General features: G+C 59.0%; 1 protein-coding gene across 1 annotated transcript; it reads right to left on the reverse strand.

The window, feature by feature from the left end:
• Positions 1 to 972: 972 nt before the first annotated feature.
• On the reverse strand, positions 973 to 12,776 carry CERS1 (ceramide synthase 1). The gene is made up of 7 exons (XM_084302897.1): positions 12,501 to 12,776; positions 4,314 to 4,473; positions 3,610 to 3,790; positions 3,186 to 3,347; positions 2,214 to 2,361; positions 1,524 to 1,672; positions 973 to 1,104 (listed from the first exon to the last, which is right to left on the reverse strand). Exons 1-7 carry the CDS (start codon positions 12,744 to 12,746, stop codon positions 1,062 to 1,064), a joined length of 1,089 nt encoding a protein of 362 aa, XP_084159023.1. The 5' UTR covers positions 12,747 to 12,776; the 3' UTR covers positions 973 to 1,061.
• Positions 12,777 to 13,138: the final 362 nt, after the last annotated feature.

Here is a 13,138-nt window from a genome sequence, read left to right on the forward strand (position 1 = left end):
AAAACAACAATTAGCCACCCTGGAATCGATGCCCTGAATCCCCCTTCCCTGCCTATTGTCCCCGGTTGGGGGGAGCTCTGCTTCCCAGGGCGCTGCGGGGACGGGAACTGCGAGAGGGGAGCAGTGGGACGGGCTCAGACCGAGGGCAGTAAAATCCTGACGGCTTCCCAGCAAAGAGGCACGCGGCCCAGCCTGGCCTCGGGGACCCTGCAAGGCTCGGGGCTGGTGCTGCCTGGAAAACCACCACAGGGAGCTGAGAATTTTTGTTCTGCACTCGAGCAGGCAGACGTCGCTGGGCCAGAGTCTGGAGATTGGGGACCCTGCACGAGCTGTGCTCAGGGCTGGCTTTTTAAGGAACTGTAAGAGTTACAGGGGCGTTTTGAGCAATTTAGATGTCCTGGTCCTCATCCTGGAGGGCAGGAGGCTGGAATAACGCTCTAGGGCTGGGTTTCCAGGCAGACCTGCACGTGGGAACTGCTGCGTGCTACTGCCTCGAGGTGCACAGGGACAGCTCCGTGTTAGGGACCCCTCCTGGTCAGCGAGGCTCAGAGGTGCCCTGCAAACCCTTCCTTAGTGCCTGCTGGCAGCTGGAGCAGAGCTGGCTTTGGGCTCCCCTGGCCTGGGACAGTGGTGGCAGTGAGCAGAGGATGCTTCCCTCTCGTTTGATGCTAGGTCCGAAGCCCCTGCAGTGCTGCTGAGGCAGGGTCGTTGGAAGGGACCAAAAATAAAGATGGGAAATCACAACGGGGCTGAGAAGAGCTGGGGGATGGAGCGACAGAAGAAACACCAGGGGACCTAAAGCCAGCTCCAAATCCTACCTGGACCAGCAAAGCCACAGCCTCTCAACTGAACCAGCACGTACTGGCTACAGAAAGCACATCAGCACCGGGTCAAGCCCTGTTCCCATCAGTGGCATCTCTTCCCCAGCTCCAGGCAGGGGACGCAGGGGTATCGGGGATGAAGTTCTTCTTGTGCCTTTCATTTGCTGGGTTTGAGTGTCGGGCCCTGGCTCAGTCCCCAGATCCTGCCAGGCTGCCCAGGCTGCAGCAGCCACGCTTCTCTTACAACCGCTTGTCTTTTACAAGTCCGTTCTTCAGGTGCATCCTGCGAAAGAGAGCAGAGCAGACAATCAGCCTCAGCACCCACTCTCCCTCTCTCACCTTCACGAATCGCTGCCGAGCTCAGACCTGCCTTAACAGGCTCACGAAGACAATTTCGGCCTGGTTCCCAGTCAGCCAGACCTGCTCTGCAGGCTCCAGCATCCCGCCAGACTTCGTGCTCACCGCACGAGGTGCAGATGCTGCTCAGTGAAGAGCCAGCCCTGTCTGGTGAGGACTCACGGGACAAAACTGGACTGACACACCTCAACGTCACAGGGAGACAAAGTTCCTCCTGCTCCCCGCACCAATTTTTAAACTCTGCATCAAGGCACCCTGTTGTTTTCCAGCACACTCTGAAAGACACCCCAGGGCAACTTCCCCTCCACCCACGGGTGCTGTTTGCATCTCCCCCTGCCCACGCACCCTTCTTTCAGAGCACTGGGCAGCTGGAGCCCACCCTCCTTCTTCTTAGCCACGGCGGTTTTCTTGCTGTCCTCCACGTCGTACTCGCGCACGTCGTTCACCTCCTGCATCTGCCCCATCAGCACCTTGGCCACGAAGAGGACGATGTACTGTGGAGGGAGAGACACCATCAGCCAGGACACGCGGGGTGCAGCCGTCCCACCGAAGCCCTCACTAACTGGGCGTTTCTCTGCTGTCCTCAGCCCCAAAAAGGGGCCAAAACCCTGGAGTGGGAGGCAGCGCTCCTGCAGGTACCGTTACCAGATTTCAGCCATCCCTGCCCAGGGTTGAGCTCGTTGCTGTGAGCCCTCCAAGCCCACGCTCTTCACCCCTCAGGAAACGCTGGGGGATTCACACCTGCATCAAGCTCCAGCCTGCTGCAGTGCCAAGGAGCCCCCCGGGCTATGGCAGTCCCAATTGCTGTCCCTGCTCCTTCCCTTCGATCCGCAGGGTGCGAGATCTGATTCAGATCTGAATTCTAGCACACAGGGCACTGACACAAGCCTCCCTCCTCTCCTCCCCACCAAATCCCTGTGCTTCCCCACCCCTGCAGCCCCCCAAATACCCCGGGCCGGGCAGGCAGCCGGCGTTATGCAGCCGCAGCTGAGGTGGGAGAAGCCAGCGGAGGGTCACTGAGCTCCCCCGACTCACCAGGAACCAGTAGATGTTCATCAGGGTGAGCACAAGGAGCAGAGCGTTGAAGAAGAAGTAGAAGGGAATGTTGGGCACCGTCTGGAGGCTGGAGTGGCAAGTGGCGTAGAGGACCTTGAGGGGGAACCAGTAGAGACGGAACCAGAACCTGGTGGGGCAGAGGGAGCAGCAGAGGGGGGGGTTAATGGCCCACGGGGACCCCAGGCAGCTTCTTCCAGCCACAGCCTCCCTTCCATCTGGATCTGATTGGGGTTTAAAGGCCTGGTTCTGGACAGGAATTCACACAGCCCCCCAAAAAGGCAGGTACAGAAGGGAGAGCACTGTTACCACGGGCAGAAAAGGCTGGGCACCAGAGGAGATCTGCCTCTCAGGGTAGAGGCAGATTTTCTCAGCTGGATGGGGGACAGGAGGGGAATAAAAGTGGAAGGGTTTCTTAGACCTGTGCATCCCGGCTTTATCACTAAAATCTTCCTCGCTCTCCTCCCCCTCACATCGACAGCTCCTGCTGCCGCCCCTGCTTTCCCGAGCAGCTGTGGGGAGGAGGAGGGAGACAAAGGGACACATCAGCAGTGACAACCTGCCTTACTCATCCCCGTTCTTCATCCTCCTCTCCTGCTTTTCCCCAGGAGGAGCAGCGAGCCTGGAATCTGGGACATTTGCTCCTTGCTGCTAAAACCAAAGGAGTGGGAAAATGGAAACAGCTCCTCCTCCCCTGGGGTCATTTGTCATGCTGCAAGCGAGATTTCACAGGCACTTGGGTGGTGACAGACGGCAAAGTGACTACAGAAGGATTCCAAGCCCAGCATGGGGTCAGGCTCTGCGGGAACCTCTTCCCAAACAGTTTATAGGATCGGCTGGTTTCCAGGCACTCACACCCAGCAGGGCTGTGCCCTGCGGCACCAGGGGGGCTGCAAAAGCTGGTGGGGACACGGCTGGAAGCGGGATCGGGGCTGGGCAGGCAGGCAAACTCACCAGCTGACGCTGAAGGTGAGGCAGCCGACGTTGGAGATGACATCGTTGAGGCGATGGTAGACACCCCCCCGGTGCTTGAAGTAGACGTTGAGCTTGGTGAACTCCAGCTGGACGTCATTGACGTCGTGCAGGAAGAGCACCAGGATGCCCACGTTGTGGTACCTGCGGGAGAGCGGGGCAGGGAGGGAGATGTGGGGGCAGTGAGTTGGTGTGGGCACCCACCGCACACCACCCCTCGCACCAGAATAACCCAGGCTGAATTCTATGGCACCGTGCGGTGGCTCACGAGGAGGAGCACGGAGCCAGGGATAGCAGTAGGGAGGGAAAAATCCTTCCTGACCCAGAAAGAGTCCTCCTGGGACATAGCCACGAGACACACGGAAAAACCACGGCCTTGGCTGCGTGGCACAGCCACATCCCTCACCTGAAGGCGTAGGAGAAGGCGATGAGGGTCAGCGTGACGACGTGGTGGAGGAGCATGACGACCGAGTCCTTGCGCCACGTGTCCATGTAGACGGTGGCGTAGATGGAGTGCCCGTAGAAGCTGCACTGCAACAGGTAGGCGATGGCGATGTCCGTGGGCACGTCCATGCCCTTCTTCCAGCCTGAAGAGGGACAAAGACGGCCGGGTGAGCCCAGAGCTGAGAGCACGGAGCCTTCGTCAGCCACAGAGAGACAGGAGAGCAGAGAGCAAAAAGCAAGCAGCAGCCAGAGCTGCCCCAGGTGGCCTCAGCTCCCACTCGGGACCTCCCTGGTGGAAAAGGGGCAAAGGCTGGAGGAGGACGCGGGTATCCTGGTGCCAGGATGACCCGCTCCCCTCCGAGACTGAGGGCAGAAGCCTTGATTTACTTCTCTCTTAATTTAACTGCTCAAATCCTTTCCCCTCCGTAGCCGAAGGCATCCCAGTCCCTGCTGTCTGCAGTAGCCACTAGGTGACACTCTCTCTGTAACGAACGGAGGCAGCCTCTTGTGCCCTTTCTGCACTCGCAGCATCATGGAAAAGGCCATCTGGGGGGGGTTCAGTCGGAGAATTTTGCTCCCACCAATCCCAATTCCCTCACTCGGCTCAGCTATCCTACAGCCTGGACATCCTCATCCAAACCCGCTTCTCCCTGCTTCTTACTGTACCATAAAAGACAGACGGAGGGTCATAGAAGAAGGGGTAGTCAGTGAAGAAGAGCAGGTAGGTGCCATACGACCAGGATAACGTGTAGAAAAGCAGCTTCCAGGCACTCTCGGGCATCTTGGCAGCATCTTTGGGCTGCAAGTTGCACCACTCACCGAAGGGCTGCAAGGAGAGGGGAGAAGTGTCGTCATGCAGGGCAGAGGGACCCCGGCGAGCCCAAGGCAGAACTCAGGGAACCCCCAAGGCTCCACCACCAGGCAGGGCAAAACCAGGGACACGAGCCCCATTTTTTCTGGCTTTTTTTTTTGCAGAGTGAGTCAGGAGGGTGAAGAGGCTCTAGAAAAAGTCTATCACAGGGAGAATTGCAAGGCCAGAGAGCCGCTCGCTCAGCCTTGGCCGCGCGGGGAAGCTGCGAAAGCAGAGCCTGGAGGAGGAGGAAGCCCACAGCACGCATCCCAGCCTGGGCACCGCTCCACCACCCTCGCTCCAGGAGCACAGCTGGCTTTTGGAGAACCGAATCAATACCAAACCCAATCAGGCCGAGCCCCATCTGCATCAGGAAGCCCAGAGGAGGAGGCCGTAACGATGCCGCCCCGTGCGCACCAACTTTATGGCACCACCAACTCCCAGAAAAGAAGCTTTCAAGCGAGGAAGCACTTTGGGTGAGCTCTCCTTGCAGAGAACCAAACGCACGGCTCCTGCTGCTGCTTCCCAGCACGGCACAGGACCCCTCTCCATGGGCAACCAGCACCAGAGGAGGCTGATTTTAAAGGCAGTGAGGGTTGGGGCACCTCTTGCTCACTCACACCTCCCCACGCTCATCCCTGGCAGCTCTCCTGGCTGACCAGCACTGCAAACCTGCTGTTTTTTTTCTCCCCAGGGTTTGCAGCACCCCTCCTACCAGCCAGGGCCCAGGAAGAGGAGGCGAAGCCTCCCCAAATATGGCCAAAGAGACAAACGGGAGGACAAGCAGCCTGCTGGCGCGATTAAGAATGAAACTTTCTCACTCTGACCACGAGCACCACGCGGCTCCCTGCAACAGCGAGAGCTGGGCCACGAGGTCAGCGACAGCAAAAGCAAAACCCCAGCGTGTTTTGCATCACCACAGCATCAGCTCTCTCGGAGCTAAAGGGAGCAGCAAACGCTGCCCTGCGTCCTGGACAGGGTGCCTGCTGCAGGAGGCGCGAGCGATGCCGCCCGCTGAGCGCACCCCAAGCTCAGCCCCAGCTCCAGGGACTGACGTCCCCTCTCTGTGGCAAGTGAGCAACACCAGGCACCGTTTCTGCTTCTCGTCACCAGACTGACAGAGCCCTGTCAGCCCCGGCAGAGCGGCCAGCAGCGGGGAGCCTCGCTCAAGGTCCCGCGGGGATCGCCGCTGCTGATAACACCCCAAGGCCCCCGGGGTGAGAGAGCTCCAGCGGGAGGGACCAGATAAGTTGGAGCTGAAAACAAACTGCTTGCAAAGTAACCATAGCCTGCCCCAGGTCAGCACTTTCTGCAGCCAGTGCTCGGCTCCTCGATGCTCAAAGGCTATATTAAGGCTCCAGCTGTCCCCAGGCAGAGGCCGGCCTGGCTTTTAGCCCCTCTCTGTGTCAGGTTTTTCAAAGCTCCCAGCTCCCAGCCCAAAAGGGCTTTGTTCTAGGCTCTAACCAGCGCTGGGAAATTCAGACCTGGAAGCTCCGGCCCCGCAGCGCTCTGCCAAGCTGCCCACATCCCCTCCAGCTACAGAGGGGCAGCTCCGGCCTCCCCCTGGCAGCTGGCACGCAGAGCACGGCTCTCACGGTGAGACCGGGAGCGCGCCGCTGCCAGGGCTTCTTCCACCAGGAGCCACGGCAGGAAAAAGAGAAGGAAGCTCGAAGGGTGAATGAGTAATGCAGAGACAGAAAGTCCCGAGCCCTGAAAGCATGAATTATTTGTGTCTCCATAAAGGGGAGCACGGAAGCGGCTCGGCTGTGGGGACAGCTCAAGGCGCTGAGACGGCAGCGAGCTGGGGAGCCCCCTGCCCCTCCTGGCCTCTTCAGCTGGGGCTGGATTTAGGATGCTGGGCTCGGTTTAGGATGCATCAAACTAAGTCCCAGCCTCAAAACCAGAGCCAAGTCATTCAGCTGCTTCTCTGCATCTCAGTTCCCCCCTGCTAAGAGGCAAGGACACTGCATTTCTACCTCAAGGTGGGGAGAGCTTAGAAAAGGACTGTCACCTGTGGGGCTGGCACACGCCACCAAGCCAAGCTGCATTTTATGGATGCTGGGGCTGTTGGCAGAGATCGCAGCAGTGCAGCAAACCCGGAGCTGGCTCTGTGGAGCTCCTCACCCTGGGGAAAGTCGGAGAGAAACATCCCCCAGACCTGCAGCAGGGGGACAAGGGGCTGCCCGCGGGGAGGTGCCACCAAAACCTGGGGAAAAAAAAAAAGCCCCGTCCCTGGGGTGGGAGATGCTTGGGGTGGGAGATGCCTCCGGCTGCCGTTCCCATGGCAATGCTGCAGGGAGGGATGCTTGTTGCCACGGGTGACGGCGCTGCGGTGGGAAGAGCGGAGCTGGAAGAGCCCGGAGCTCTTGGCAAGTGATGGGGCTTCACGTAAAAGCTCTCCTTCTCCCCTCCTCGCCCTGACCCCCACGCAAACCTCCACCAGCAGCTTGTGATTCACCTGCAGGTGAACTGGGAGCGGGGTTGGGGGCCGTGGCCGCCCCCTCTGCACCACCTCTCACCACCTGCGGGAGCTGGAAAGAGAAACCGAATCGAAACCGGCGCTGCCTGCAGCACTGCTGAAGTGTCAAATAATGAAAAAAAAATAAATCCTGCAAAAAGCAAACACGTGCTGGCTTCCTTTTCGCAGCCCGAGGCACTAGGGAAAAGCTGAGCATCCCCTTAAATCCACGAGCAGCTCTCGCGGCGGGGCAGGAGCCCTGCCAGCAAGCTGGCAGGCTCGCAGCGATGGGCTATGAATCGAAGCTTGTTGCGGAGGGATCGGATCCCCAGGCTGCTCCCATCGCCTCTGCCCCCTCCCCAGCCTCGAGACGAGGACCTGGCCAGATCCCAGCCGCGCTGCGTCTGCTTTCTGGGCACTGCCAGTTTCCCAGGGGGACACAAAGGAACGGCTGGCACGCAGCATCCTCAGCCCAGGGAGCTGGCAGCTCTACATCAGCCTCTCCTCAATGCAGATGATAATGATGAGCGAGCAGAGCTTGGATTCAAAACCTGCCCACGGCCACCAGCTACGGCCCCTTCCGTGGTGGCAGCAGCCCCACTCGTGGTTCTCAGAGCTGTGGTGGACCCCAAGGATCGTATCCCCTCCGTACCAACCTGGTTGCTGCTCCCAGACCTGCTGCCACCCCCAGCCACACCGGGGATGGGGCACGGAGCCTGCAGAAGGCCCAGGAAAACATCACCACTCACTAGATCTAAAGAAATGAACCTCCTGAAGGCTGTGGGCCCAAGGGCTGTCACCCCCTGGCTCTTGTTGCTCTGTTACACCGGGCACTGAAGCTCTCAGTGCCTCAGTTTCTCCACCCTCGGGACAACGCCTCCCGGATAAACACGTAATAAAATGCACCAGGAGAACTGCAACAAGCCAACGGACAGCACTTCTCCCTCGGTTCCTCTGCAAGCAGTAAAATTCACCCCTCGGAGAGCAAAGCAAGAGCAGAGCTCGGCGAGACCTGCCACAGCTGCCAAGAGGGTGCTGCGGGGGCTGACAAACCTCCCCATGGCTGCACGCTGACACAGCAGCACGGGGGAAGCAGCCCCCGCTCCGAGACGCCGCAGCAGCGCGGCTTCAGTCCCTGGGCGAAGAAAAGAGCCATTGTTGTGGCTTCCTCCCCTTGAGCTTGCAGGGCTCGTGCTTCAAACGCCGGGCAGAGCGCAGCGGGGCGAGCCGGGGAGCTGTCGGGCAGGCTGCCCTTCCCCGGGGGCGCAGGAGGTGTCCTCTGCTCGCAGCAGAGCTTGCTGTGGGTGGTGGGTTTTGGGGGAGGAGAATTCTCCTCTACTCACGTGCCCACTTCTGGGGTTTGGAAAAAAGAGTTGACAATAGCATAGGATAGAGAAAAGTTACATAAATCACTGGGTGGGATAACAGAGCGCTGCTTTTCAGCTGTCGCATCCTTCCCGGGACTAGGCTGTATCACTTACCTAGAAACCCTGTTTCCCAGGGCCATTCTCCAATTCACACAACGCTTTTCCTTCCAGAGGACGCCGCAACGTCCTCCAAATTTCACCACCGCTAAGCCAGCAAGCTGGCTGGCGTCTGGGCCAAAAATGGAAAATATTCACCCACTGCAGAAAAAAGGCAGGCAGCCGTTGGGGACAGAGGGGCTATGTGGCAGTCACCAGATTCAGAGAATGGGAACTGATTCAGAACAGATTTTGCTCGCGGGGGCTTCAAATCCCAGCAGCAGGGAGCACTGCTCGGCTCAGCTGCCCTGCAGGAGGGGACGCAGAGATGCTCAGGTTGTGTCTTTTAACCCAACTCCTCAGGTCTGGCTGTAGCCACTCTGCGCAGGGAACATGCCAAGGACAGTGGCTTTCAGCAGTTGACGGAGCTGAGCCACCAACCACGGCAGGACAGGGCACAAACCGAGGAAGCTTCAGAAGGAGGGAACATCTACTTGGGCCTGGCTTGGTCTTCATACGTGGAAGTGATCAGCAGCTCCTGTGAGCTGGTACAACCAGATCTGCTCTGAGTATTATCCAGGTTTGTGCTCTCAGAAGCCCACGGGACTCCCAGGGCAGAGCTCAGAGGGGAAGGAAACGTCTCTCAGCCCTTTGTGCCCCCATCACAACTGATTGCAGGGCCCCTCCCTATCTGGTGATTCGCATTTGCTCAGCTCCTTAGGATCTTTCCTACACCAAAACAACTCCTTTCCATATTTGCAGCCAGCGAAGATTCTGTGAAAAAGAGGCAACAGGCCAAAAGCTGTCTTTGCTCAAAGGATGACGGGAAAACCACGTCTAAGGCAAGACACAGACCAAGCAGTTTTAACAGGTGAAAAGGACACACTCTCAAATCCTAACCAACACCCCCAGTGACACGAACAACCTCTACCACTCCTTCAACCCAACGGTGATGCGATTTTGTGGCGGAGGTTAAACGGAGCTGCGGTCCGATATGAGAGCGAGGAGCCCAGCCGCTGTCCTTTCGCTCCCACCGATAAAAATAAAATAGGGCAGACAGCACAGGAAGAGGTACAGGGCTCCGAGGCACGCGTTGCGCAGAGGAGTGCTCGCAGCCAGAGCTGAGCACGGTGCACTTTACGCTTCAAGGTCTTGTGGTGAGAGTCACTTCCTCTTCGGAGGCCGAGAATCACGATCCAAGCAGCGAGATCTGTCCTTTATAAATAACGCACAGGAAGGCTGCGTTCTCCGGACGCTGAGCGGGCTCGGTTTTATAACCATGCTTCAGTTCTTGCAGGGAACGTGAGGAGACTCAAAAGGAGAAAGGATGCTCGTTGAGCCTCCATCGAGAAGCAAAGGGCCCTGATCATAAAAGTTCCCTCCCAGGGAACCTGAACAAGAAGGTTTTACTTTCTCTTCCCAGCTTTTCCCTTCCCTCAGAGATGAAGCCGTTTGCTCTGCTGCCGAATGACCCGCTCCACTGCTGCTCGTACAGGGACCACACAATACAAACCAATTCCTTAAAAACTGCCAGAGGTTTTAAGAGAAAAGCCACAACAACCTCCAGCTTTTCCCATCGCAAATCCAGCAGGATAAACTGAGAAAAGCTGCAAGTCAATAACTAAATACATACACACACAGAGCCGTCTCTCCCTGCTGCTGCCCCTCCACCTAGGCTGCTGGGAGGAAACTGATGGTATCGCATGCTCGCTCGGCATCTCATCCCTGCAGCACGCAGGTGTAGCCACAAGAACCAGCTCTGCTCAGCCCTGCTGGCCCTTCTGCAATTACAGCCGCGACCCATTTCTCCGAGGGACGACACCTCAGCATGGCGCCTGCTGCCAAGTGTCCGCCAAGGGCACCGAGCGGGCTCTTGTGGGGTTTTTTCACACTCAGCTTACTTCTCGCTCTGTAAAGGTGAGCCTGACACAAGGAGGGACTGGAGCATGAAGGAAATGCCTCCAAGTTTATTACGACAGACCCAGGGGTACCTCCAGCCTCCTTCACCCCAGTGGTCCCAGGCACAGCACGCAGCCAAGCAGCAGCCCCAGGCAGACAGGGGTGCAGGCAACGAGGTGAAACTCAGCCCCACGTCAAAGGCCAGCACATTTTACCTCACACCTCGCCTACAAACCACTTCAACAGCTTCAAACGGCTCCAGACTGGGACTGGAGCTTTGCAGGAGGTGAAACTTCACCTCACGTTACCGGCAAGCAAAGGCAACTCAGAGCGGTGGAAGCAGAGCTGCTTGAGAGGCAGGCCTCAGCAGCAGGCCTCAGCGGCATGCAGGGCAGAGAGGAAAGCTCTAACTCTTGATATTCTAATTGAAGAAAGCCTCCTCGCACCCTGTCATCTGTGAAACGGCCTCTGAAGGAAGGGATTTCCCCAGGGAACCAGGCTCGACCCATGTAGACACAAAGATGCGTGCCTGAGCAGCTCCCTCAGGGCCATGTGCCACCATGCTCATGGGGTGGTGAGGGGACGGTTGGGGCTGTGTCTCTTGAGGGCTGGGGACTTGCACCAAAATCCCCAAATCACAGAATGGATGATGTTGGAAGGGACCTCCAGACATCATCTGGTGAAGCAGAGTCACCCAGAGCACATTGTACAGGATTTTATATGTGCAGGTTTGAAGCTCTCCAGCGAAGGAGACTCCACAACCCCTCTGGGCAGCCTGTGCTCCGTCACCTCGCAGTAACGAGCTGCAGAGCATGGCACCTGCATTACTTCGGCTTTTAATTCCTCCCCAGGCCGGAGGAATGGCTAGCAGCATGCACAGCACATTTCTCAGAAGGCAGCGTGGATTAGAAATCGCCTCTGCTGGGATCGAGCCATCGGAGGGAAAGGGGAGGTCTCGGTTCATTACGGATGCTTTTCACAGCTAAAAATTACAGAGGGCTACTCCTCGCCCTCGGGGACGTCCTGCTCGCTCCATCCCTTACGCAGTGCTGTATTAACAGGGGGGACAACAGCCAGCAGACCCCGTTTGGAGGCTGCGAGGGCTGGCTGCAGGCATCCCTGCATCCCCCACGCTTGAAGGTCAGCCCGGCACTGCAGCACAGCCATCCCCACGCCATCCTCGCCGCCGTCGCGCCAGGAGGGAAAGCGGGGAAGGACTTTTTTCATGCAAACCGCAGATGACACGCAGGAACGTGGCCCCCTCCTTCCCCCGTGCACAGCCGGTGCGGCCTGGCTGCATGCGAGAAATAACCCCCAAATCCTCCCCAACCCCGCTATTTGGGGAACGGGGAGAGCTCTCCCATGCAGAGGGCGCTTGGTCCAGAGTATAGGGGAAAATGGGGGTGAGACCTCTCGTGAATCAGCCCCCATACAACGTACAGCCCCAGGGGACAGAGGATGAGGTTTCCCATACAGAGAGCCTCCCAGGAGGCAGCCCTAAATGAAGGGGGTCGAGCTCCCTGTGCAAAGGGTCCCCTAGGATTTAACCCTAGGGTGGGAGGACAAACTCCCCGAGCAAGGGGACCTGGGATTTAATCCCAGGATGGGAGAATAAACTCCCCATGCAATGGACCCCCAGGATTTCATCCTGGGGCAGGAGGACGACCTTCCCATGCAATGGACCCCCCCCTGTTTTAACCACAGGGTGTGAGGACGAGCTCCCCATGCAATGAACCCCTGGGATTTAACCCTAGGGTGGGAGTATGAAATCTCCACGAAACAGACACCCAGGATTTAACCCCAGGGTGAGATGAGCTCCATATGCAAGGGGGCCCCAGGATTTAACCCGGGCTGGGAGGACAAGCACCCCATGCAATGGACCCCCAAGATTTAACCCTAGGGTGGGAGGACAAGCTCCCCAAGCGAGAGAACCTGGGATTGAACCCCAGGCTGAGAATCAACTCCCCATGCAACAGACCCCCAGCATTTAACCCAGGCTGGGAGCTCCCTAAACACCCCCCCTCCCCCCAAGGATGCAACCCCAAATGAAACCAACCGATCCCCCCACCACCCTCCTTCATCCCCCCGGCTCTACCCAGTGCCCTCCCCATCCCCTCTCCTCCTCCTCCTCCCTTTTTCCCCGGTGGCCCCCCCACCCCAAACCCCTCGCTCCGGGGACCGACCCGAAAGAGGCGGCGGGCGGCAGCGCGGCGCAGCGCGGTCCAGCCGAGGGCAGCGAGCCCGCAGAGCAGCACCTCGCCCCAACCCAGGTGCGCGTTCTCGGCCCACGTCGTCCTCGCCAGCTCCCAGCCGCAATCGTTGCAGCTCCTCACGGCTGCGGCCAGGCTGCCATAACCGAGCCGTAGCAGCTGCCCGTACCCGGGCATAGGCTCGGCCACCGGCTCGGCCACCGGCTCCGTTTGCTGCATGGCGCTCAACGCTGCTTGCCCATGGCCCCGCCGTGCCCAGCGGTGCCCAGAGGCACCGCGCAAGCTCCGGGAGTCGGGGACGGCCCCCCCCTGTCCGCCACCGCCGGTACCGGGCTGTAGGAGCCGCCCCCAATGCAAGGCTCGGCCCCCTCCTCCGGGATCCGCTCGTTTCTTCCAGCCCCCCGGGGGGGAGTTGCGGTGCCCGGCTGCTGCGGGAGGAGCCGCTGGTGGGGCCGGAGAGGAGCCCTGGGTTATTAGTGGGGGTGGTAATTAGCACGGAGAGGAGCCCCAGGAGTTGGGGGCGGTGGTAATTAGCATGGAGGAGAGGAGCTCTGGTTCATTAAGGGCCTGGGAAGCAGCCCCGAGACGTGCTGAAGGAGGTGATGGGGGAA

The sequence above is a fragment of the Netta rufina genome (assembly GCF_964035555.1).
Source record: "Netta rufina genome assembly, chromosome: 28".
NCBI classification, from domain to species: Eukaryota; Metazoa; Chordata; class Aves; order Anseriformes; family Anatidae; genus Netta; species Netta rufina.